The following is a 25,090-nucleotide window of genomic DNA, read 5'->3' on the forward strand; positions in this document are numbered from 1 at the left end:
ATGAAATGCCTTTCAGAACTATCTGCCCAGGGGATTAAAGCAGTAAGCATTTATCCACCAGCAACTTTCCACCATTGGTCAAGGGTACCCCCATGGGCACTCAACTCCCCTGTACTTCTGGGTTGTGAAATTGTACCAAGAGAGTCCTGCAGGTATTTCACCTCAGTGAGGCTAAAGTGAAAGGTATGTAGCAAGAATCCCCAGGGAGGTGCTGTCATATTCTCTGAGAACCTGGTCAAACACCATGGAATTAGTTGCCATAGCAGCACTGGAGTAGAAGGCAAGGCAGAGATCTGAAGTGGGGCCTAAAGTTTCTGATGCACACAGATCAAAGGCTTTAAGGCTGGAAAACTTGGCATGTTTGAGGAATGGAAGAAGACATGGTAGATGAAAACATATTAAGCCTTGGTGAGTTTGGTACTGAGCTGAAGTAGGCAGGGACCAGATTCCATAGGAATCTGCAAGCCTGAATGACAAATTTGATACATAGGGTGAAAAGAGCTTACTACTAAGTAAGGTAGTCCAGGAAATGCATTATTTTTCTTATTATAAGCCAGAGCCCTGATATATAAACCATCTGAGAATTTATAGTCATAATTTTAGCATCAAATTATTGCCTTTATTTATTTTGGGAGGGGTAAAGAAATCACAGGTCTACTATTTTCTCCCATCACCAATTAAGAAGAAATGGAGAATCTATGACTTAAGAGCAGTTGCCAGAATTTTTAAAGAAAGGGTTCACTTTCACATCAAGATTACACAGCTTTAAATTATTTAAAGATCCTGTTATATTCCTGCTCTATTGACTTCCACTTCAGTGTTTCTTTTAGGACACTCCAAACATGAAAAGTGTTTCAGCAAAGACACGGGAGGATCAGAAGTAGCTGTTCCCATCTTTGAGTTCAGTCTAGTGTCAATCTCAAACTTAGTCATTAGTGTCCATAAAAATAAAACACTAGAAGGAAAAAAAGGTAAGTACACAAACAGAGAAAGAACACATTCCATAAAGGAGGGAGGGAAGGATAGAAAACTCTTAAAGCTATAGTAATTAGGCTCCTCGAATTTCCAAGTAGATGTAACCTTGGAGAACACTGGTCTCTAATTGACCCAGAAAATAAATTACTAAGTATCAAATCCATACATGACATGATGATAAAACATGAGCTAATCAATATTAGAAAATATATAATCTGGTTTAATTTCTAATTCATAGAATCCTCAGAGTCAATAGGATTCTTAAGAGAGTACCTAACCCAATATTACTGCCAATGTAAGAACTTCTATGAACCCCCTGGGATCACTAGCTACGTGGGACTGACTTTTAGGCTGTGGACTATAGCTGGGAGTGGGCAGTTCTATATTCGCTATAAATTCTGCTTTCCTTTAAATGTCAGCCCTTCGTCTTAGGTGTTTTAGGAAAATAGTGATTCACTTCATAAATATTTATAGCAAAGCTTCTATGTATGCTTACCACCCAATTTAGGAATTAATATCTTTATCTGAACTGTAAGAATAGTAAATTATCAGTATAAATTCCTCATAGGAAGGAATAGCTCCTATTCATACTAGATAAATATCTTACAGGAAACACCATATATCTTGTGAATCTTTTCATTTCTGGCTTAAGCAGAGTGTCTTGTTTATATTACGTTTTCAAATGTTTGTGGAATGATGAATGGATGCAACGAGTGAGTGACTGAATGAACTAAATAAAATGAAATGAAATGAATGTCCATACTGAAAAATAGCATATTAGCTGATTTTTTGCCTAAATTGTGAGTTCAGAAAGGAAAAAGAATACTCAAATATCTGACATATTTCTCTAAAACTTTATTTCAAAGTTATTCACCTCACCATTAATAAGGTGTATGGTTAATGCTCTGTGCCAGTATTCCTGGCCTGCCCATTGCCAGCAATGGACTTTGAGAAAACCCATTTCCTGGCACCCAAAAGTTAAATTACTCTCTTCAAATCAAACTCTCAATACTTGCCAAAGTATCACATGCACCATTTCCCCACCATTCTTTAAATTTGAACTTACACATTATTAATCTACATCAGTAGATGTTAAAATGAAGTCATTTTAACAAATTATCACTGTACAAATCAAACTATTACTAGTTAATATTAGACAAGCGTATCTTACAAACACTACATTACATATTACCTTGCAATCTGAAACATTACATTTTGTATTTGTATGTTTATTTTAGATAACTGAAACTTCACAGAATTCAACAGCAAATGACATTTAAAAAATTTAGTTCTGTACATTAGTTCCAACTATCTCTATTTTACAATCTATAAGGCTCATGTCATAGTTCAGCACCAAAAAGATCTACAAAACTGTCTATCCAATCTTCTTATTCATCCCATGTCATAGGTTTTGTTTGTTTTTTGAGGTTAAAGTCTGAGAAAATTCTTTACAAATCCTACCTCCAGACTTTGAAGTGGAATACTTATTTTGGCTAGTCAGACAGACTATGTAAAAACTTGGGTTGTGTCTTCTCATTTTCATTGAACAGATACGCTTCTGCTCTCCCAAAAAAGGGGGAAAAGAATTCTTTTATCCCATGAATTTAGGTTGTCAGTCTGTAAGTTGAATTTATAACATCAAAGCATCAGAAGTAACTTGATAATGACCTGCTCCATCCTTCCTTTCCATTTTAAATTTTTAAAAAGACAGCCAGAAAAACGTTTGTATTTTAAAATAAGGTACAAAGAAGGATTGCAATAACAAACTTCCTCATTACACACCTTCAGTAACATCTCAATGTTGTTCAGTACAATCCACCATGAACTGAGGAGCACACCCAGAGCTATAACCACAGCTCCCAAATGCACCATGTTTCCTATACCAGAAACCTGCTCAATGGTAGTATCTTTCTGTTCAGAAGTCATTACAATAATTTTTGTCACTGCTGGTCTAGATTTAAAGCAACATTCTGGATTCCAGAACCATTATTATCATCCCAAATCTTCTTCCTCTTCAAGATTTATCAACTTTAGAAAAAGGGCATGTTTGTCTTCTTGCCATTTTCAAACAAGGTCTGCGCATATCACATTTTAAGACCACATTCCCCAAGCTAGCAATGTTTGTAAAGAACCACAGGTACTTTCAGTAATCTTGTTTGTTCAAAGTATAAAATTCTTACACATTTAAAAAAATTTTAATTAGAGACTAGTACCTCTGTTTTCTTCTGACAGAAGCACACAATTCATTATACCATGTTTAAAAACTAAACTTCATGCATACAAATGGCCAGAGAGGTATGAAGTTTTACAGAGCCCTTAACATCATTCGAGCACATATGGCATTGGCTAGACCAAACAGGAAGCACGTCAGCAAACTGAGCAAAAAGACTTTCCCAAGAACACAATAGTTTTCCAGGCTCCATGTCAGTCACATAAAAATTTAAGCAACAGGTAATCTTTTAAAATTGTCCCCAGACATCCCATTCCTCCACCCATTCCCATACACCCCACCCTTACCCACCCCTACACTGAAGTCTGACACCTCACAGAATATCTTAATGTTCCCCATTACTAATGACAGCTGCTTCAGGTTCTGCTGCTGTGGCAGGTAGTCTTGGCACCTTCTTAGCAGGGCTTGGAATATGCTAAAATGAAGAGAAAAAAGTGGTTGGCCCTTATGATTTTTTTTCTCCCAAGAATCATGGCACCAATTAAATTTCCTGTAGAGAAACTAATAAAGGACAACTTAAGAGAGGTTTCTGCTAAATTTATATTCTATATAACTTTTCATGAAGGGAATTAAATATCCATTCCTCACCTTATAGTGAATTTATTATGCAATTATCCATATAGCAAGAGAGAGGAAGGACACACAGAGACCCACCATACAGAGCATTTTACTTATTACATCTTATATTTGCAACTCACACACTGGTGGCTTGACTTGCTATCTAATTTGTATAATAGCAAGGAGCAAGACTATGCATTTACCAAAGTTGTGATAAGCAGATAAAATAAATAACTTCAAGGCTATAAAGTCCTTTGTTTGAAACCTGGCTTCACCATTTATAAGCTATGATCTTGGGCAAGTAATTTAACTTCTTGGAGCCTTGTCTCCAAAATGGGGATAGTATCATTTATAAATCTCAAGGAAGGTATTGTAAGGATTAAATGAGAGTTAAGTAAAAAGTGCCTAGCATGTAATAGGAATTCCAACCCTAGCTATGATTGTTACTTCTTGACAATGGGAGATAAATCTAGTCCCAGAGCCCTTGCTCTGAATTCAGTAAAGAATTTCTCTGCTTTACTGACATTCCTTTAAGTTGGTAAATTGCACTTAGGTCTCCTAACCCTGAGATCTGGGGATGGAAACTTTTTATAATGCCAAAGAGTAAGACCAACACAATGAGCTTTATTTACCTCAGCTGCTGTGTTTGAATGCACAAGTCCTACTCCTTCATCCAAAGTGTCATCATTTGGAGATGGGCGTCGAGCATAAGTTCTTCTGTGCTTTTCATCCACTCGAACTAGGTACCATGTTCCTTCAAAGAGTGAATCTATTGAACTCTGGGGAATATAGTTGACTAAAAGAAAAGCAAAGAACATCTAAAATTAGTTATGACATATAATTCATCTGGTAATAAAACTAAAGAAGTTTCATATATCCCTATAATTTTTTCACTGCATCAGATTACTACTGAATAAAGCCTTGATATCCTTATCTCATAGGTAGCATCTTTAATGTTATTATAGCCCTACAATAAGCTTTTGGGCTTATTTAAACACAATTTAGTATTTTTACCCAAATGATGGGTGTCCTCTCTGAGCTTCATGTTTTCAGCAAAGACATCCGGTGCCACACAAGTTCTCGAGTCCAGCCTTGATTTAAGATCACACAAACTTGCTGTTATTTTATCAAGAGCAGACCCTAAAATAGTAAATAATTCCAACATTAAAAGACTAAAAAACACTGCATGCCCAAAAGAAGCCTAAATAAAATGTTGCCAAATGAAAAAAAAAAAAACAAAAAAACACCAATTTTTCATTTCTTTTAAAACTACTGGCTGTAGTTTAGTTAAAAGATAAGATGGCATCTATTTGACAAACTCCCTATGACCTCTGACTAGACATTTATTCATTACTAGCCAGTAGAAAAGTTAGGAGATACATGGAACCTGAAACTATAAATAACATGTCTATAGTCAATCCATCCACGGTATAATTTTAAAGTAATGCTAAATTTTCATCAGTTTTTCTCTATGTTTTTGCTCCTTTCTCCTCAGGGAAGGCACAAAAGTTTCCTTAAGTATAGGCAAGACCATATACCTATGAAAATTAGATAACAATCCTACTCCTTATTCTGTTAAAGCAGATTTTTAAGGTAGAGAGTAAAAATATGGCTATTTTGAAAGAAGTAATGAAGATTAAAATGTAATGATCTATGAGACAGATTCAAATGTTCACTTGAGAAATCCACTAAATCAACCTCACCACAGTAGGTTCTCAATACATTCTTACTGAAAGACTTAGCACTTACTTACCTGGTGTGGCGTCTTGTGTAACTTTCAGAGAGTACAGGGTGGCAGCCAAGCCAGAACCATAAGAGAACACTCCAATTCTCTTCCCTGCCAATTGCTGAGGTGAGTACCTGTGTAGGGGGCAAAAACCGTTAAGAAGTTTAACTGAGCCAAAGCTACAATGTGTGGGAAGCTATACAGGTCGGAATAAAAATTCAAACTATAGGTTAAAGTAGGGATCTAATTTAAAGTTTTAATATTATGGAAAGTTTTGATATTAAGGTAAGCAGACTGAAAATAAGGGTTTTTATCTTTTGGGAAATGATGAGGATTATGAAAGTTATTATACCACAACATAAGTTACTTTGGCAACCAGGGATTTATGGTTCAACTATAGGTCAAGAATAATAAAACCTTGAAAACAGGTGCCAGGAAAGCCAGTTTGCAATCAACAAATACTTCTGGAAGAACTGTAACATCAACCCATATATCTTTCAAGTTAATGAACAATAGCAGATTAGAGAGGCTGAAGATAAAACATTGTGATCTACCAATAATGCTCCTGACATGAGATTTGGTCTTAGAAATCTAACATACTCAAATGAGGGGAATAAAGCAGGTAAAATTTATACTTACTGTGCTAAAACAGAAGCAAGGGAACCATATACTGAAGATGTGTACATATTCCCATTTTGATTTGATACAAGCAAGGATGCCTTTGTTTTCTGATTAAAGAGTTCAGAACTAGCCTTCATAAATGCCTTTTCCACATCTCTATCAAAGTAGGTATCTTCTAATTTAACATCTCTGAAAGATTTACCAAAAAAAAAGACAATTTGTTATATTACATTAGATAGTGGGCCTAATTAATATTCAAATATGTAAGTGTGTATGATTCTATTTTCCCATTTATTAAAAGCCAAGTAAGAGCATGCTGATTGCTATAGAAGACATACAGTCGTATGTATATGGTCTTTTTTTCTCAAGGGTTTTTATAATCAAATTAAGACTACTTGATTCAAATGAGTTAATGGATCCACTAAACCTTTACTGTCATCAAATAGAATACTATTTCAAGTTCATAATAATGTCTATTTAGTTAAAAAAAAAAGTCATGACATTATAGGAGCTGAGTTTTAAAAGTCAAGTAGAATTTTATCAGACGGAAAAGGGACATAGGCAGGAAGAAACAGAATGAGTTTAACATGCACAGCATGCTAGGGAGCCTAAAAAGTCAGAAAAACATCAGTGGAGTATGAAAGCAGACTTCAACGGTGGCAGTGTGCAGGACGGATATGGCACCGGGGCTAGGGAGAGGCTGCTATTGTGAATATAGGGACCTGTGCAGTTATTTTATCATGGTGACAACTGGAACGGAGATAAAAGGAGGAAATCAGAAAATCTGAGTAGAAATGACTGAAGAATTCACACAAGTAAGCTACCAATTCTCTGGGACTCAGTTCCTTCACTGATTAGACCAGATGACTTCTAAGATCCTTTTGATTCCAAATTTTTTTCGGGTCTGTACAAATAATAGTTTAACAGATATAAAAATGCTCTAATATACAAGGGAAAAAAATCATAATAGCTCCTCTTACCCAAAGGCTTCCAGACCGCTATAGATACTATTTTTATCTCTGTTCTGATCATTAAGGAAGTCATTCAGCAGCATCCGAGCTAGAGATTTCTGAACCAGTTTACAATATGGTGAGTGAAAGATCATAAAGCCAAAATCATTCAAGGTAAAATCTTTATCATTTCCCTCTGAAAGAGAAAGAGAAGTCCAAGGAAACTATGAAATTCTTTTAAGTCATAAAATTTTTAAGTTTAAATTTAGAACAAGGCTAGGATGTTTTTCTCTTTAAACAGCAACCAAAAATACACTGTATAATGAAATTTCTCTGCAGTTTAAATATATATTAAAAATGACATCCAGGTCGGGCGCGGTGGTTCACGCCTGTAATCCTAGCACTCTGGGAGGCCGAGGCGGGCAGATACTTTGAGCTCAGGAGTTCGAGACCAGCCTGAGCAACAGTGAGACCCCACCTCTACTAAAAATAGAAAGAAATTATATGGACAGCTAAAAAAATATATATATATAAAAAAAAATTAGCTGGGCATGGTGGTACATGCCTGTAGTCCCAGCTACTCGGGAGGCTGAGGCAGGAGGATTGCTTGAGCCCAGGAGTTTGAGGTTGCTGTGAGCCAGGCTGATGCCATGGCACTCTAGCCCGGGCAACAGAGCGAGACTCTGTCCCAAAAAAAAAAAAAAAAAATGACATCCAGAGATGGAACAATATATACTACCATATCACTGATTTTAAAATTTAAGAGTCATAACACATTAACAGGTTATATAATCAATTGAGTGGGTCAGGCCAGTATTTTTTTTTTAAATAGAGCATTTTAAAAAAATGAAAGAGTAGAAAAATAGCAAACTACATAACTTGCAGCATGGGTAAGTAATTTTATGACCCTTGTTTTACTTTAGCACACATATATAATGAAAAATGTATGTCTTACTGTGGGTCCTAATAAAAAAGTTACAAAAAAGTATAAAAAGATTATTGGCAAAGGGGGATCACATAAGTAGTTTATTTTCATTACAGTTTTCTCTGAATCACAGTTGTAAACTAAAACCTTGTTAAAATAACCTCTCTCAAAAGATGAACAAAATCCAAGTTACTTCCATTTACTCCACTTTGACTTTCTAAGGAGGGATAAATCAATCTATGCATTTTTGCAGAGATATACCTCATTTCCAAAGTTTACCTCTTCTAAATTATACATTCCCCCAAAACTATGGGAAGAGTTTGGTAGATGAGGAAGAAATGGTAAAAGGACACTAATGAAGGATGCCCACAAAGTAGTTCTTCACCAAAGACATCCAGGACATTACACCATCCTCAAGAGATACCAAAACCAAAGAAAATGGGTAAAACCCACCTTTCTGCCACTGGGCACGGATCTTTTTGCAGTAAACAGAATAGCAGCGGTCTAACGCACTGAGGTAGCACTGTATGGAGAGTTTTCCATCTACTATAGGATATTCAGAGAGCATATCAGGCTTGTAAAAGTCATAGGCATGTTGCATATGTGTCCCACGAAGCCCTAGTAGAATCAAAAAGGAAGATGTCGAAGGAGGTGGAAGCGAAAGTAAAAACAAACAAACATAAATAAATAAATAAATAAATAAAATAAAAAAGGAAGATGTCTATGTATTTCTGCTTCTTGATGTTTGTATGTTAGTATATTGTGTTATCTAAGGATCTTCCTTACATATTTAATAAACTCTCACCCCTTGCAGTATAGAAATCCCAAGGTGAAGCCAATATAATTGATTTTTAAAAAATTTTATTTATTGGCCAGGCTCAGTGGCTCATGCCTATAATCCTACCACTCTGGGAGGCTGAGGTGGGAGGATTGCTGAGGTGGGAGGAGCTCAGGAGTTGGAGACCAGCCTGAGCAAGAGCGAGACCCCCATCTCTACTAAAAATAGAAAAATTAGCTGGGTGTGGTGGTGCATGCCTGTAGTCTCAGCTACCTGAGAGGCTGAGGCAGGAGGATGGCTTGAGCCCAGGAATTTGCGGTTGTAGTGAGCTATAACACCACTGCACTCTAGTCAGGGTGACAGGACAAGATTCCATCTATTAGTATTATTATTATAATAGATGGAATAATAATAATTATAATAATACCCAGTCTGTCCACAGAAAAAGCCAATAAATTGAAATGAAACATAACAATATCCATGGACAATCCTCTGACTTTGATATATAACTTTCCATGCAAGTCTCACAAATCTAACTAGGAGTTCATAGTAGTTCTACTGAACTGAAGACAAATTAAACTTCCCAGTGACTATGAGCAAGTTACTACAGAAATTATTCCTTAAACTCTACTTTAACCCATTTTATTCCTCTGTAAAGTGGGGATGACATCACCTACCCTATAAAATTGTTTAAAAAAGATAAAACACAGAAAGCACTTAGCAGATAGTGCCTGCATTTAATGAACACTCAATAAGTCCCCTATTTCTATTTTCACATTTCTCAGTATATTGTGCTAATAATAAAAAAATGCTTTCCCAAACACTCACCTCGTTCAAAAATTAAAGGAGCATGTGGCCCAATCAGCATAGCTACGGCTCCAACTCCACCTGTAGGTCTAGCATTTCCTGTGGCATATACAGCAATATCTCCTGCAACTACCAGGGCATACCGTCCTGAAAAATATTTTTTGTTATTTCATAAGTTGGTTAATACTATAAATCATATATGTAAAACTGAAGACTATTACATTTTCCCCAGAAAATGCTTTCCCCATCTTTGACAAAGAAAGAAAATGTTCTGACTAAATTTTGAATAACATAACCAATTCACAATTTAGATAAGTTGAAATCGTAGCTATCCTTCTGAATATAGTCAAACAAGTATAAGTAGCAAAAGTTTGCATATTGCATTAAAAGGTCCTTTGGGTCTATTCATCCTCAAAAAGATTTTTTTAGGGGAAACAGAGGCATGTAACATACCATCCCAAGAGCTGGACTCAATCCAGTTAACAGCATTAAAGACAGCAGCCGTGCCTCCATAGCATGCATTAGTTGTATCAATTCCTTCTATATCTGTATTCCCAGATTCCTCAAACAGCTGCATCAAATTAGTCTTCACTGACTTTGATTTATCGATGATTGTCTCCGTTCCAACTTCTAGTCGCCCAATGCAATCATAAGAAAGGTTATTTCTCTCCATAAGATTCTGAACCACAGTCATGCAAAGAGAGTTGATATCTTCTCTATCAGTGCAGAAGCTCATCTTGGCCTGGCCCAAGCCAATGGTATACTTTCCAGCATCTACGCCATCATATTTTTCCAACTCTGCTTGATCAACATATTGAGAAGGAAAATAGATCTCAAGGGCAACAATTCCCACATCTTTTGGCCAGCAAGCTTCTGCATTCAAAGGAAGTGACCCAGGCATGGTGAAAGAGCTTTAGAAAGAAAAACAGAAAAAAACATTGTTTTAGGTTATAAATTGCTGATTTTTCAAGTTCAAAACAGAAAAACAGATATTAAGAGTTCAACAATCACGTGAAATATTAGTTTTGTTTCTCTAAGTTTAGTATTTAGAGCAGTCAATTGTAAATATGTGAAGTGGCAATTATTAATGTTATATAAATGGAATACTAGCATTTAAAAATTAGTCTTTTAGAAAGGCTTCCACTTTATTCTAAACTGAGTATCTTTAGATTTAAAATATGAGTAAACAACATGCAAATAAGATTCTTCTATATTGTAAAGAGCTCTAAGATAAAATACAATGATAATTTAGAAATACGGCTGACAAATCAGAATTCAATTACATGACCTATTCCTGACGGCCCAAAAAAGTTTATATAAATCATTTATTCATCATAGTTATATTGATTATTCAGTTATTGACTTTATGGGACTTTAAAAATAATTAGATCAAACAATATTGCATTCTTTACTGATCTAAACAAGTTCAGCAAGTAGAAAAGCCGCAATATAAAGGTCTACCAAGCCAATCTGTACAGGGCTCTGGCTATCATAATTCTGTCCTACACCACACACATATACTTGGTTGCAATATAAAGTATATTTCTTAACTAGGAGGCACAGTCGAAAAAGTCTGAGTGCCATTGTTTTATAGTCACTGGTGCTAGAGAATGAATTTGAGTTAGGAAGCTGATACTGCAGTCCAGATAAGACATAGGTCATGAACTAGAGCAATTACACATGGGGTAAAGAGCAACAGCTTCAAAAAATATGGAAGCAAAAAATTGGCAGAAATTGTGATTGACTAGATGTTAGGAAAAGGGGAGTGTTTAGGATGACTTTCGGATTTCTAGTCTCATCTGTTTTATAACTTGATAGGCACACTGTCAGATACACTAAGTGAACAAAGAGGCACTCTCTATTTTGTTCTACTTTCTCTTCTTCCATGCAAACCCTGTTTCCTTTTGCTCCTTCTATCCTTTCCCTGATAAGTGCAGTTCAGCCAAACCAGTACTCAGAACTACCAGTGAGAAAGTGAAGAAGAGCACAGGTTTAGACAAGCTGCCTGTGTTACTGCCATTTCGCCACCAACAACATACATTTTTCCAGTGAGGCCTTCCTCTCTGCTTCTGTCCTATATGACACTTTACACAGATTCTTCACTTTGGCTTATGACTACACTAGAAAACACACAAAGAGAATTACCCTAAAATCAATAATCAAGGATAAATGCTAAATATTACCAAATCTTTCCCCATCCCACAACTACTTACCTACAGAACCCTCTCTCTATTCTCAAACTATTCTGTTCACTATCTCAAAACATTTAGTGCTTTCTTCAACAACCCACCTCTTGCTTCTGCTTATTCAAATCCTGAATAGCCCTAGATCATATAGATCACATTTCATTCATGAAACCTTTCTAAACCAATAAACCTGAGAGTGTTCTCACCCTCTTCCAAATTCATAACATTATTAATTGGACAATTACAAATTATTGTTGGCATTTCTTGCATATCCTTCTACATGATCATATTTCATCAATGAAGAGTCACACTTTTTTCCTTAACATTTCTGAAATCAGCATTCCTCTCACAATTGCTATCAGACAGAAGGCAGTTATGATGCTGTCATTGCTTATGCATGCAAAAATAAGAAAACTGCCAGCATCAACACTTGCAGGTGATGGTCAACAGCCTGAAAGGAATTCCCAGAAACAATACTGGAGCACTCTTTTCATCCATAGGAACCAAATGGTCTGGGGAGGGAGTAGAAGGTGGTGAATACCCAGCAGGAGTCAAAAGTAGGCTGGCTTTGCATAATTTGCATAATTACAAAGCCAAAGGCCTGCACCAAAGCCTTTTTGTTCTTTTATGGACTCTTCAGATAACTGCTGTATTACCAATACTCTTGGTGGCACAGAGGATGTTGTACGGAAAATTACAGATATCAACAACTCTGAGTCAAAAAACAATTCAGAAGAGGCAGATTCTAAATATGGAAAATTTAGTGATTCCCTCATGTGTTTTTTTGACTTATAATTTCCTTTTTATTGAATGTGCAAGAGAGACATATGACAAAAATCTATGTTTAACTCTAAAAGAGCTCTTTTGATAAGTACAAATAAAAATTCTAAGTAACCAAAAAAAGCACATTGTATCTTAATTTACTTGGCAATGAAGCATTTTGAATTTATTGCATCCTAAATTCTTTAGATAGTATGAAATACAGCATTCAGCGCTTCTACTGTTTCACTTTCCAAATAATGTCTGTATTATGGACTGAATGTTTGTGTCCTGCCAAAATTCATATGTTGAAGCCCTAACCCTCAATGTGTTGGAGATGGAGCCTTTGAGAGATAATTAAGTTTAGATGAAGACATGAGGGTGGGGCCCTCATGATGGGATTAGTGCCCTTATAAGAAGACACCAGAGAGCATTCTCTCTCTCTCTCTCTCTGCTTCATGTGAGGACAAAGCAAGAAGGCAGCCATCTGCAAGCCAGGACGAGAGCCTTCACCAGGGACCAACCATGCTGGTAACCTGACTTCTAGCTTCCAAAACTGTGAGAAAATAAATACATCTGTTTAAATCACCCAATCTATGGTTTTTTGTTATGGTACCCAAGCAGATTAATATAGTGTGGTCACCTCACCTAAGTGCAAGCTCCCTGAAGTCTCCTCATGTCTTATTTTTGCATGCCCCATTTTACCAAGCATAGTATACATACTGCTACTACTCAATTCCATAATGTGGAGGGGGAAAAAAAACAAACTCTAAGCTCAACAATCTATTATATTTGCCAATTATATCCTCTTAACCCCAAATTATTGGCCATACTTCTGTACTCAATACAGGAAAAACAATGTCATCACCAACATTCAGGGACTGGAGCATAAAGAAGGATTAAGGGAGGCTCATTCTAGTTAAAAGCCTAAAGCTGGGGAAGGTAAAGATAAGGCCCCTACATCCTTATCCCCTTCATCTTCAACTCCCTTTCTGTGTCTCAAACTACTAATAAAATGGAAGACTACTGATTTTCTGGATGGGAGGCACTTGAAATGCTTAATATCTATCCTCACTCTGAGCCTCAATAGAAACTCTCCCCATCAATTTTATGGTAATCTAAAGTTGGTATCCACTTTGGTACAGTGAAGTTGAAATAAAGAATAAAAGGGCTGTCTAATGTCACTAGGCACAGATGCTAAGTTTACAGTAAAATAAAATTAAGTACTGCACAGTCCACAGGAAAGAGCTCTATAACTAGCATTGAAAGAAAAAAACCAGTCCATATATTTATAAGCTAGGTGCTCCTCCTACATACTACTTCCTACATACCAAAGTAGAGGAAGCAGCAGTAACCACCTTCCCAGCCTTTCCCACAACTAAAGAATCCTTTGGAATTCTTTTCAACTCTTCAAACATGCTGGGGACACTGTGATTTTCCCTGCCTAGCCCAACAGCTTGTAATGCCTTTGGAAATAAAATGGACAAAAGCATATATCTTTCTAAAGGTATAAACCAGTTTGTAATATACTTGCTCACTAATAAATTCAGTGAAGACTTTCAAGAGTATCATGCAGCAACACTGGCTACATATTTAATCATCCTTACAATGCTTATAAAATTCACTATAAAAAGATATAATGCAAGGTTTCAATTACAGAATTAATCCATATTTGTCATAGTCATTTCTTTGCATTATACTACTTATAAAATAAGGTTTAACTCTATTACTCTTAAATCTCCTAGAGGTTAAATACGTGACTTGTTTCATCTGAAAACAAACAAAAATATGTGGGTTAACTGAAACAATCCACATACATCAAATTCAAAGTGAATCATGACTCTGACCTTAATGTGGGAAAAAAATTTTTTACATTGTCTAACTGAGTTAACATTACTCATTCTCTCAGAGTTTCTGATAGCCAACATGTTATCAGGTTCTTGGTAAAAAGCCATCTAATTTGAAAAGTTTAGCTGTTGGTTGAAATTGAGGGAGAAATTGATTAAGTAGAGAGGAAAAGTAATACAGGGAAGTAATTGCTTCCATGGCATTTAGAGGAACAGAAAGCTGATAGCACTATTCTAAAAATAAACAAATCATAAAAATTTTCTAAATAGAATATAATTTTTAAAATCTTACAGTTAAAAAATTACCCACATATATTTTTAATTTTTTGCTGATAATGTATTTCATTTTTCAGAGTATTGTATTCACAATAAAAAGTCTAAGCATGATAATGAAGATTCTGTTATTTATAATAAAATATATAAATTTTCTTTTTAAATTCTATCTTTAAAAAAGGAGGTGAAGGGTACACGGTTACCACAGAACTCTGTAAACCTCTCAAATCTTTCAACAAAGAAGTACCAACAGATGACTAAAATCCTCTCTCTCTAAAGCGAAGGCTCACCCCCTCTGGTGGACAAAAGGAGCTCCATGCCTTATTTCCAGAGAGGGCAAAGCAAGATAAGGAAGCCTTATTATCATTTTTTGAGTGCTTCCTGCCTAGGACACAAAAAGGATGAACATAATCCTCTGAAAATAAATCTTGAAATGAAAGAGAAAGAGAAAGGCAGGCAAATTAGCTGAGGATCCAGGTACAAGGGAAGTCCTGACCTTGCTTCTCAACAGCCATGCAAGGGAGGGACTGACAGTCACCTGGACTATTATGCCAGGCTCCCAAATGAGCTCTGTCTCTGCTCTGTCTCCTTTGTCATAGGCCAACAGTTATCTTTCTAAAATATACATCTGATTGTTGTCAAGCTGCTTCTCTAATCCAAAAATCCAAAATCCAAAACGCTTCAAAATCTGAAACTTTTTGAGCATCAACATGATGCTCAAAGGAAATGCTCATTAGAGCATTTTGGATTTTAAATGTTCAGATTACAGATGCTCAACAACTGGTATATTTTCTATAAATATTCCAAAATCCAGAAAAATACAAAATCCTGAACACTTCTGGTTTTAAGCATTTCAGTTAAGGGATACTCAACCTATATTTCAAACACTGTCAAGTTTCTCCTCTATTGTTTAGGCTCAGCCTCTCTGCATTAGACAAGGAGTTCTGGAGAGCAGGAACTACGCTTTGTTAATCTTTATGTCCTTGGTACCCAGGACATTGTTTGGCAAATTGGTATGTGCTAAATGTTGAATAAATGAAACCCTACTAGTCTTCTAATCTAAAATCAGTAACAAACATAAGAAATCATCATCTAAAATTTAAAAAAAAGCAGTATCATAAGAGAAGTGCTCCATGGCAATATGAAAAAGCCTAATCTAATAATTAGAAAATAATTTAATAATTAGAAATCTAATTAGAAAAATCTAATCTAAATAATTAGATTATTGGTTCAAATACATTTGCAATTACTATCTATTCTCACATAATTTTAAACATTCATCCATAACCCAGATACGTATCTTTTGAGGTTGTGATTTAAAAACCACTATTGGCAGACATGCTTACCTGTGATTGTTTCTGATTATGTAGTTTATGCTATTACATTTTATTATCTATACTTTTTCTCTTATAAGTGAACACTAGTTTTTAAAATTAGTTTCTAGATTTTAAACATTAGTCTAATAAACATAAATTTAGTCTCCTGCAGCATTGTGGCATTAACTAAAATTGAAAGATAAGGTATATGAACCAAAATAAAAACTTAAGGCTTCCCCCCTACTGGCTGACTGAAGGAGATATTCTATATCCAAAAACTAAGTTGCCTGCCGTGGGAATATATCCTTTGTAACTCATTAACAGGCCTAAGGCTAAGCAAGACAAACCTGCAGGTCCTCAATTTACACAACAACCATGTCTGGTAGCTTATCTCTGATTAACAGACTTACTTATCTCAAAACATTCCAAGCCTTTAGACAAAAGCTTCATGTCTTTAACCAATTACAAGTCAAAGAGTGTTTAAACCCACCTATAACCTGTAAGCCACCCCCCACACTGGCCAAACCAATGTATGCCTTCCATGTATTGATTTACGACTTCACCTATAACCTCTATCACCCTGAAATGTGTAAAACCGCACTGTAACCCAACCACTGCTAGTCCACTTGCTCAAGGCTTCTTGGGCATGGTTCCAGGTCATATTCCTCAAATTTGGCTCAGAATAAACCTCTTTAAATTACTTTACAGTTTGGCTTCTTTTCCATTGACAGGTATAACTCTGAAAAGGGTTTTAAGAATGTGTGGCACATACAAATGCTTATTGCTCTAGGATAAAAATCAAATTTCCTCCTTCCATTAAAGAGGAACACTTCCCTTAAGCAGCATGACAGAATGCCATACCTGTGTGAAGGACAGAGAACTGCAGTCTCCAGGTCTGTCACTCTGTTTCCTCCTTCCGGCACTAGGAATTTCAAATAAGAACTTCTTTTAAAGTCATAAATCACTACTCGAATTCGAATATTATGACTTCAATTCAAAGTGAGTTAAAATAAGCCATTTCTTTATCCAATTACATTACATAGAACAGAATTTGACATTTGCTTAAAGCTTATAAAATCTTTTTTGCCCCTTTTTTAATTAGTCCTTATAGTGGTAGTTTCAATTCTGGTAATGAAACAGAAGCCCATTATCACCGATTCAGGGTTTTTTTTTTTTTTTGAGACGGAGTCTAACTCTGTTGCCTGGGCTAGAGTGCCACGGCGTCAGCCTAGCTCACAGCAACCTCAAACTCCTGGGCTCAAGCGATTCTTCTGCTTCAGCCTCCCAAGTAGCTGGGACTACAGGCATGTAGTCCGGCTAATTTTACATATATATATATTTTTTAGTTGTCCAGCTAATTTCTTTCTATTTTTAGTAGAGACGGGGTCTCATTCTTGCTCAGGCTGGTCTTGAACTCCTGAGCTCAAATGATCCACCTGCCTCAGCCTCCCAGAGTGCTAGGATTACAGGCGAGAGCCACCACGCCCAGCCCGATTCAGGTTTTAAACCAAGGTTTTCAAGAATTAGCAGGAAGGAATATAAATAAGTTATACTGGGGTAGCAAATTTTTGGAGCAAAGAGACCTGTACATTTAAAAGCTTGTTCTGCATTTACAAGCTTGTGGCTTTAGCAGCAATTTTGGGCCTCAAATTCCTCATCTATAAAATAAAGCTAATATACTTGCCCTCCCCAGCTCATTGTGAAGGACAGCCTCGAGAAGATAAAAATGTGAAAAATGCTTTGTAATATAAAGCACCAGTACACTATTATTATCCTAGTTCTTACTAGTATTTTCCAAACAAAATAAAGGTATCTTTTTAGCAAGAACTAATTTTCATCTATTTATTCTAATGCTCATATTTACAACACTGCCATCTTTACACTCTGCAACCTTTCAGAAAGTGTTTTTTCCCCCTCAGTGTTAAAGTTAAAAAAATTAAGCATTTAGACAAAGGGGCATTAAGCTTCATTATCATTTAAATTAAATGGAAGTAGTTCCTTTTACTTCATTAACTAAGTTGACTTTCCCTCCCAAAAAAGAAATAAATCTTGAGTTCTACAGGAAGACAGACTACTATGTTCCAAGAAAGTCTCTTAGATTACAGCATTTATATACTTTGAGAAAATAACTTATCTTTTGTTCTTTATTATGCTGTCGTCCTCTGCAAATTAAGGAAGACCACAGGACCAGTTCTCACTGGTACGGGGGAAAAACAAGATTCCCTCTCCATCTTGAGACTACTTAAATAACTTATTAATATTTCTTCTTGAAGTCACGTATGTATATGCATTTGATGCTACTTCTGTCAAGGAAATTTCCCCTGAATTGCCAATATTGACTCTTTCTATTTTGATTATTTAAATTGGAAAGGGAGGTTAGGTGGGAGAGAGACAGAGAAACAGCACTAGAGCAAAGAAAGAAATAGAAAAGAAGATTCAGAGAAGACAGCTATGCTACCTAAGGATAATATGCTCAGAGCTCAGTGATCACTTGTGAAAGAAACTCAGAGGAGAAAGAGGCTTGGAGACCAGAAAATGAAATGGACGCAGTAAACGGCACTTTGGGGAAGAACCATTCAGAGCTGGATTAGGCTTTCCGTTCTCTTCTGCAGTTGCTGGGAGGGTTCTCTATTCTTACTAAACCAGTACTGCCAAAGTCTCAAACAAGACATAAGCTTATTTATAACAGGTCTTGTCAGAGCAAGTGATGGAAGGAAGCAATTACAGAATTCCAAATAGTCAGCAGGTTACTAAAAAGGATGTTTGGAAACTCCTAAGACTCAATATCGGCATTTTGAGTTTGGCAAAGACTAAAACTCAAGAATAGATGAGACTGCCTGGGGCCAATTGGGTTCATGCAATGGGGGTTTCTTCCCGAGTTTACTCAGTGTTCTGAATTCCTCCTCTGGCTCCCTCTTTAGCCTTGATTCAAACAAGTGGTTGGAGAAGTTCATCCAGTACACATTTTGGGACATGATAAACTGTAAGCAGGTACCTGCTGATCTCTCTGTTACAGGAGAGAAATCAAGGAAATCGAGAATAAGTTAGCAACCCTTCCTCCTTAGGAGCAAGCAAGCAAAAACTGTTAAAAAAAAAAAAAGACTCGCCTATACCTGCATACTCTGGTGTAGTTCCCCAAGTAAAAGATATGGACATCCCTGCCTCCCCCTAGAGTTACTAGTCTGCCTATCAGAGATTCTGTTCATACTTTAAGACCTTATTCTAAGCTGCCTCTTCCAGGAAGGTTTCCTAGATAAATCACACAGAAAATAAGTTTTCTAATCAAGAACCTAAACTCCTCCTACACAGATATGTCATTCACACCCAAGTCTTCATAGCCTACTCTCTATGGAAAACAAGAAGTCTTTTTACCTATACTAGATTCCTAGACTACTGTTGGGAGACGGGCTGCATTTTTATTCTTTTGAAATTCCTTTGAGATCTTGGAGTAAAGTGCACTCAATGCCATTTTTTGAGTGGTTGAATTTGGAGTTATAACAACTAGAGGACAAATCTCATAGATTCAAGGACTTGTAGCAGCCCTCATTAGTTAAGTTCTTTTTGCTTATCACTCTTGAGATGAGCTGCAGCACCAGATAGTATCAAGGAGTTTAAGGAAATTCACTGTTAAAAGTAAATGGTAGATTTCAATTGTTTCCAGATCCTAACTTGAAAAATGTAAAGAGACCAAATGGAATCAAAAGAAGCATTTGTTGGTTTTACAATCATTCCCATATGCACCCACATATAACCACAAACCCTGCCAAGATGAAGACTGTGGAGCTTTGAAAGATTAGCTTCTCCTTTTATGGCTCTAACTACACTTAGCTGACAGACATCAAGTGAGCATCAATACATGCCAAAGCATTAGAATAAATAGATTAAGAATCTAGTCCTAGTACCCTCTCATTAGATTAGCTAACATATTTCTCAACCTTTTTAAGTTATGCGTTCTTGAGAAACAAAAATATCACACCCTTCTATGATATTGGTTTTGTAGTAACCCAGCATACAATTATAAGATTATATTCCTTTCTCAACAAAACTAATTAGAGATTCTGATATATGTCCCATCAAGCTTCCCCAGCCACATCTCCCCACATCCAGTTCTACAGGATTATGGAAGATCCAACCAGTTTTTAAATCATTCTAGAGGACCCAGGAAACCCATGTTACAATAATACCTGGGGTTTTGCATTTTTTCTGAGAAAAGTTATCTAAAATCTAAGTCAAAAAAAATCTCAAAATCAATTCCACAGTTAATGCCATTAATCCTAGCACTTTAGGAGGCCAAGGCAGGAGGATTGTCTGAGGCCAGGAGTTCAAGACCAGCCTTAGTAAGAGCTAGCAAGACCCAATCTCTATAAAAATAGAAAAAATCATGCATGCTTGTAGTCCCAGCTACTCAGAAGCCTGGGGCAGGAGGATCGTTTGAGGTTGCAGTGAGCTATGATGATGCCACTGTACTCTAGCCCAGGCAACACAGCAAGACTCTGTCTCAAAAACAAAAACAAAAAACAAGAAAAACAAAATTAAAAGCAAAGCCCAAATGACAAGGCCTATGGCTCCCAAACATCAAGTATCTTTTTACACCTCCTTCCCCCAGGGCATTGGACACACCTTCAGAGAACTAGGGTTACTGACAACACTGAATTGAACTGAACTGATCCAGAATTAAATAAAGGGCAAACTTACAAAGTTAGGAAAAAAATATCTACAAAGGTAGACACAAAGAAAGCCTTTCCTTCTTCCCACAGGATGTTATCCCTCTCCTCCTCCACACAAAAATAACTGAAATTTTAAAATAATGTTTTGATTAAAGAACACAAGCTGCTTAGATGTCTCAGGCTACAAAGAACCACTGACACAGATACATGTTAAGGACTTTCAATCTACCTCCCCTCTAATAGAATCTGTGCAATAAATGTTCAAAACTCATCTCAGAAGGATAAATCTGTTAACTATAGGAGCACTCCCATTTCTCTTAATTTTGTTTTAATATTGTCATTGATTTTCATTATTCCTCCCTGAAACAGAGCAAATGTTAGTTAGCAGCCACCAAAACACATCATTCGACTGCAGCAGGTTGGCACGAGCCATCAGTGAGAGGGAGGGAGTGCAGAAGAGGTAAGCAGTGAAAGGAGCCAGTGATGCTCTAAGGCCAAGCATGACAAGCAGGGACACCCTCACATTACCTATTCCCCAAATCTCTGCTCCAGAGTGGGTCAGAATAATCTGTTTCTACCACTAGTCAAAGCCAGAGGCAAGTTTTCCAAGACCCCATATAATTAGCTTTGAAATATCATTAGCTTAATCCAACACACCTCAGTGCTTGAGGGCTCTATGGGTCCCTGCCCATTACAACATTATATCACCTCAGGCTGGTCCTGAAACTTATGAGCAGGAGAGAGGTGCAGTCGAGGAAACCTGTTTTTAAAAAATACGGAGGCAGGGAAGTGAGAAGCAGTGATCTGTGAGATCTGAAGCAAACACAGACCGAAACTGTCCAGAGCCCCAGTGCTCAGCCAGGTCTAAATCACGGTTGTGACGCTAGGGAACCTGAGCTAGGGAAGAAAAGTAATGCTCTCCACCTCCCTTCCATCAATTCTCTCTATGTGGCAGCAGGAAGACACACCCCATGCCAACCTACCAGTCTCCATCGAAGGAGGATCTTCCCCGTCCTTCGGTGCCCACCCTTAACACAAGGCTCTGTGAACGCCCAGGCAGCCGAGCTCGCTTCTCTGACCCTCCTGACGCCCCCCAATCCCCTTTTGGCGGTCACAGCCACCTCTCTGGCACCTGCAACTCCTATGTCATTAGAACACCTAGCCCTCAACGTCCTTTCCCCTTCTCCCCTCCGACTCGCCTGTCCACACCAGTGTCCTCGGCCCCTTCCCAGACCCGCCATGGTCGGCCCAGGTCCCCGGCAAGGGTGGTCCCGCCTGGTCCCCTCCCACGGCACCCCGTCCTCCTGGGCCAGGTCCACGCCTCCGCCCTGCCCCGGAGCCCGAGCTCCTTCGGGCCTAGTCAAGGACACCGCCTCCTTCCGGCGCACACCCCGCCCGCCGGCGCCTCAGCAGCCCGGCTCTCCTCGCCCGCACGGGACACTCACCCAAACGTGAACGAGCGGCGACGGAGCAAAGCAAGAGAGCCGCGAGCCGAGAGTACGCGGCACCTTCCCTCCGCCACCAGCTTTATAGCCGCCAACCCATCCAACTCCGGCACCGCCGAGCCGGTGGGAGGCGGGACAGTGGCTCCAGCAGCCAATCGCGGCCTGCAGAGTAGCCGGGCAGCGCCCGCCCCCCAATCCAGCCTCTACCAATAGTAAGGAAACTAGAGGCGGTGACTCGCTGGAGTTTTCCCTCGTGGCTGAAAGGGCGGGGGAAGGGGCGGGGACAAAGTCGGAGGGCCGAGGAAGTGGGGTGAGAGAGTGACGTGAGGTGGCACGAGAGCCCACCTGCCAATGACGGAGCGGCGAGAGACGGCGAGAGCCAACGGGAGCGGAGTGAGAGGTTCTCCGACCAATTAGAGCGAAGTGAGAGGAGAAGAGGGCCAATGGGGACTCCGCGTCCCACCACTGGAGATGGTCAAGTGTGGCAGGCGAGTTGGTCCCTGCCGGAGAGTGTGTCAGGTTGCCTAGCAACCGGAGCTAGGCTTCACCTGAAAGATATCTGAAATACTGTACTTGATTTGATTCAATCTTAACGTTTTCTAGCAAAGTGTACCTGGATTACAAGTTGTAGCCGGATACTTCACCTAGAATTTGTAAGTTTGTAAATATTCTGAATGCCCGATTTGTAAATATCCAATATTGTCACCTCTACTTAAAACTCCCTTAAGTTAAAAAAAATTGCTGTTGGGACGATTATTCCTAACTAAACCTAAAACAAGATAGTTTAGGGTTAGGCATCAGTGAGGAGGGTGTAGAACATTGCCTGAGAAGTGATGTTGACCCTGAATTCAAAGATTTTTGCCATCCATGCACTCTGAGAAAGGGACTCCATGTGGCCTGTTCCCCATTGTATCTTCTGAGCTTGATATGTGGTAGGTGCCAAATAAAAGATTGTTGAAAGAAGGAAGGGGCCCCATAATCCTCAGCATAGCAAATCCATAGGGTAAGGACTGCCTAGATCCTCTAGAAAACAGAGAGGAAATCACTGAAATACAATTGGGGGAATCCAAAGGAGGACAGTTATGGCCTTACAATTAACTCCACCTCTGCCTGGTCTCCTAGTCAGAGAGAGAAGCCATAATACTTAGCTTTGGGGGGGTGGAGGGGGCATGAGCAAGACTCAGAGTTGCTTATTTCTCTCCCCATCTCAGTTTCTTTTCTTTTTCTTTTTCTTTTTTTTTGAGACAGAGTCTTGCTCTGTCACCCTGGGTAGAATGCAGTGGCCTCATCATAGCTCAGCGCAACCTCAAACTCCTGGGCTCAAGTGATCTTCTTGCCTCCTGAGTATCTGGGACTACAGGCTCCTGTCACAATCCCTGGCTAATTTTTCTATTTTTAGTAGAGATGGGGTCTTGCTCTTGCCCAGGCTGGCCCATCTCTTTCATTACCAAGAATGCTGTTGATAAGGGGTCATTGATAATTCTGTGCTTCATACAACTACTGTTATGTGAAATTTATTATCCACCATAGATGCTAACCTAGTAAGAGACATTCTCAGTAGCAAAGTGGCAAAGTATGTTGGAAATGGAACCATTGTGAAGTGGTGTTAAGTTACTTGGGGGAAGAGGACCACTCATTAATGGTTATCACTCCACAATATAGCCCATGACACTCATTATGTTCCAGAATCAATGTCATTTCATACCTATAAAGCAGATAACAAATAGAGAGATGTTGCCTGACTGTGATCAACAGTAATTTGGGGTGAGGGTGGGGGATTAAAATTCTTGACGTATTAGAATGTGTTAAAAGTCAACAAGGACAAACACAAGAAGGAAAATAGAGTCCTCAGAAAGAGACAGCAAATAATTTAAACTCCAGGAGTACAAAATAGGAAATGATTAGCCAAATAGTCATGAGGATGACCATCTTATACAACTGGAAATTTCCACAAGGCACAAACTGTCTTTTTGATCAAATTAATCTTTAATTAAGCAAAGTACACATTACTGATTTGGGAAAAGCTGAGCAATGGACACCAAAATGGGTAAGTAATTAGATTTAGAACATCTCAATTGAATTTTAAAACACCAGACTCTGGGATCCTGTGAAATATAAAAGTAGATTATATCAGGCTACACAAAAGTCAGCTACAGCCCATGTAATTGAGGATAAAATATACATATATTTATGATGCAAGGGACTGCAAGTTTTTACAGCCATGATTGATACAAACACAGTGAAGCCAATGTCATACTTGAATGTGCATCTTAAGACATATTAAAATATATGTTTTATTGTTTCTAAATTTAATGCCAAGTATTATTGGTCAAGCACTATAGATGCCATACATCAAAGGTAAAGTATAATTTATTGTACTGCCCTACTTTGAAAGAAAAAAAAAAGAAGCTTCTTAAGAGCCAGGAATATACTATAATGATAACATTTAGTATTATAAATTCATCTGTTGCACAAACATTTACTTTTTACCTGCTTTACAGCAGGGATTACAAGAGACCCAGCAAAATGCCCCAAGACAAGTGCAAGCTACATGTGGGATTTGAAAGGTGGACAGCCCAAAGTGAGATGTGCTATAAATGTAAAATACACATCAGATTTTAAAGACTTAGTCCAAAAAAAGTTTTTAATCTCATTAATAATTTTTATGTTGATTACATGTAATGATATTTTGGTTATATTGAGTTAAATAGAATATAGTATTAACATTAATTTTACCTGTTTGCTTTGAGTTTTTAATGTGCCTGCTAGAAAATGTAATGTGGCTACTAGAAAATGTGGCTTTCATTTGTGCTGGAAAATAGGAATCAATAATTGGAAGACATAGACTCTGTTCTCAAAGAGTGCATAGTCTAACGGGTGGAGGAGAGGGAAGAATAGAAAAATAAATATGGCAAGGGGCTGGATTTCATATATTAATAAAACTCAAAAGTAAAAAGGCACCAATCTTTACTTTTTGTAAGGAATGTAACATTTACAGTCTCTATCTCACTAGATAATGGGTGGGAG

At 37.8% G+C, this 25,090-nt stretch overlaps 1 protein-coding gene across 3 annotated transcripts; it reads right to left on the minus strand.

Moving 5' to 3' along the window:
• Positions 1–1,810: 1,810 nt before the first annotated feature.
• On the minus strand, positions 1,811–22,213 carry HMGCS1 (3-hydroxy-3-methylglutaryl-CoA synthase 1). Of its 3 annotated transcripts, none has more exons than XM_045565921.1 (11): positions 22,064–22,143; positions 16,813–16,873; positions 10,024–10,481; positions 9,592–9,717; positions 8,439–8,603; positions 7,091–7,256; positions 6,129–6,299; positions 5,517–5,623; positions 4,778–4,903; positions 4,396–4,559; positions 1,811–3,620 (listed from the first exon to the last, which is right to left on the minus strand). In XM_045565921.1, the coding sequence occupies exons 3-11, from the start codon at positions 10,469–10,471 to the stop codon at positions 3,531–3,533; spliced, it is 1,563 nt and encodes a 520-aa protein (XP_045421877.1). In that variant the 5' UTR covers positions 10,472–10,481; positions 16,813–16,873; positions 22,064–22,143; the 3' UTR covers positions 1,811–3,530. The 3 variants fall into 3 exon arrangements, with proteins under 3 accessions (XP_045421877.1, XP_045421873.1, XP_045421874.1); XM_045565917.1 differs by lacking the exon at positions 22,064–22,143 and adding an exon at positions 21,276–21,294; XM_045565918.1 differs by lacking the exon at positions 16,813–16,873 and having other exon boundaries at positions 22,064–22,213.
• Between the last annotated feature and the right edge of the window lie 2,877 nt (positions 22,214–25,090).

Source organism: Lemur catta, chromosome 12 (assembly GCF_020740605.2).
Source record: "Lemur catta isolate mLemCat1 chromosome 12, mLemCat1.pri, whole genome shotgun sequence".
In the NCBI taxonomy this organism is placed as follows: Eukaryota; Metazoa; Chordata; class Mammalia; order Primates; family Lemuridae; genus Lemur; species Lemur catta.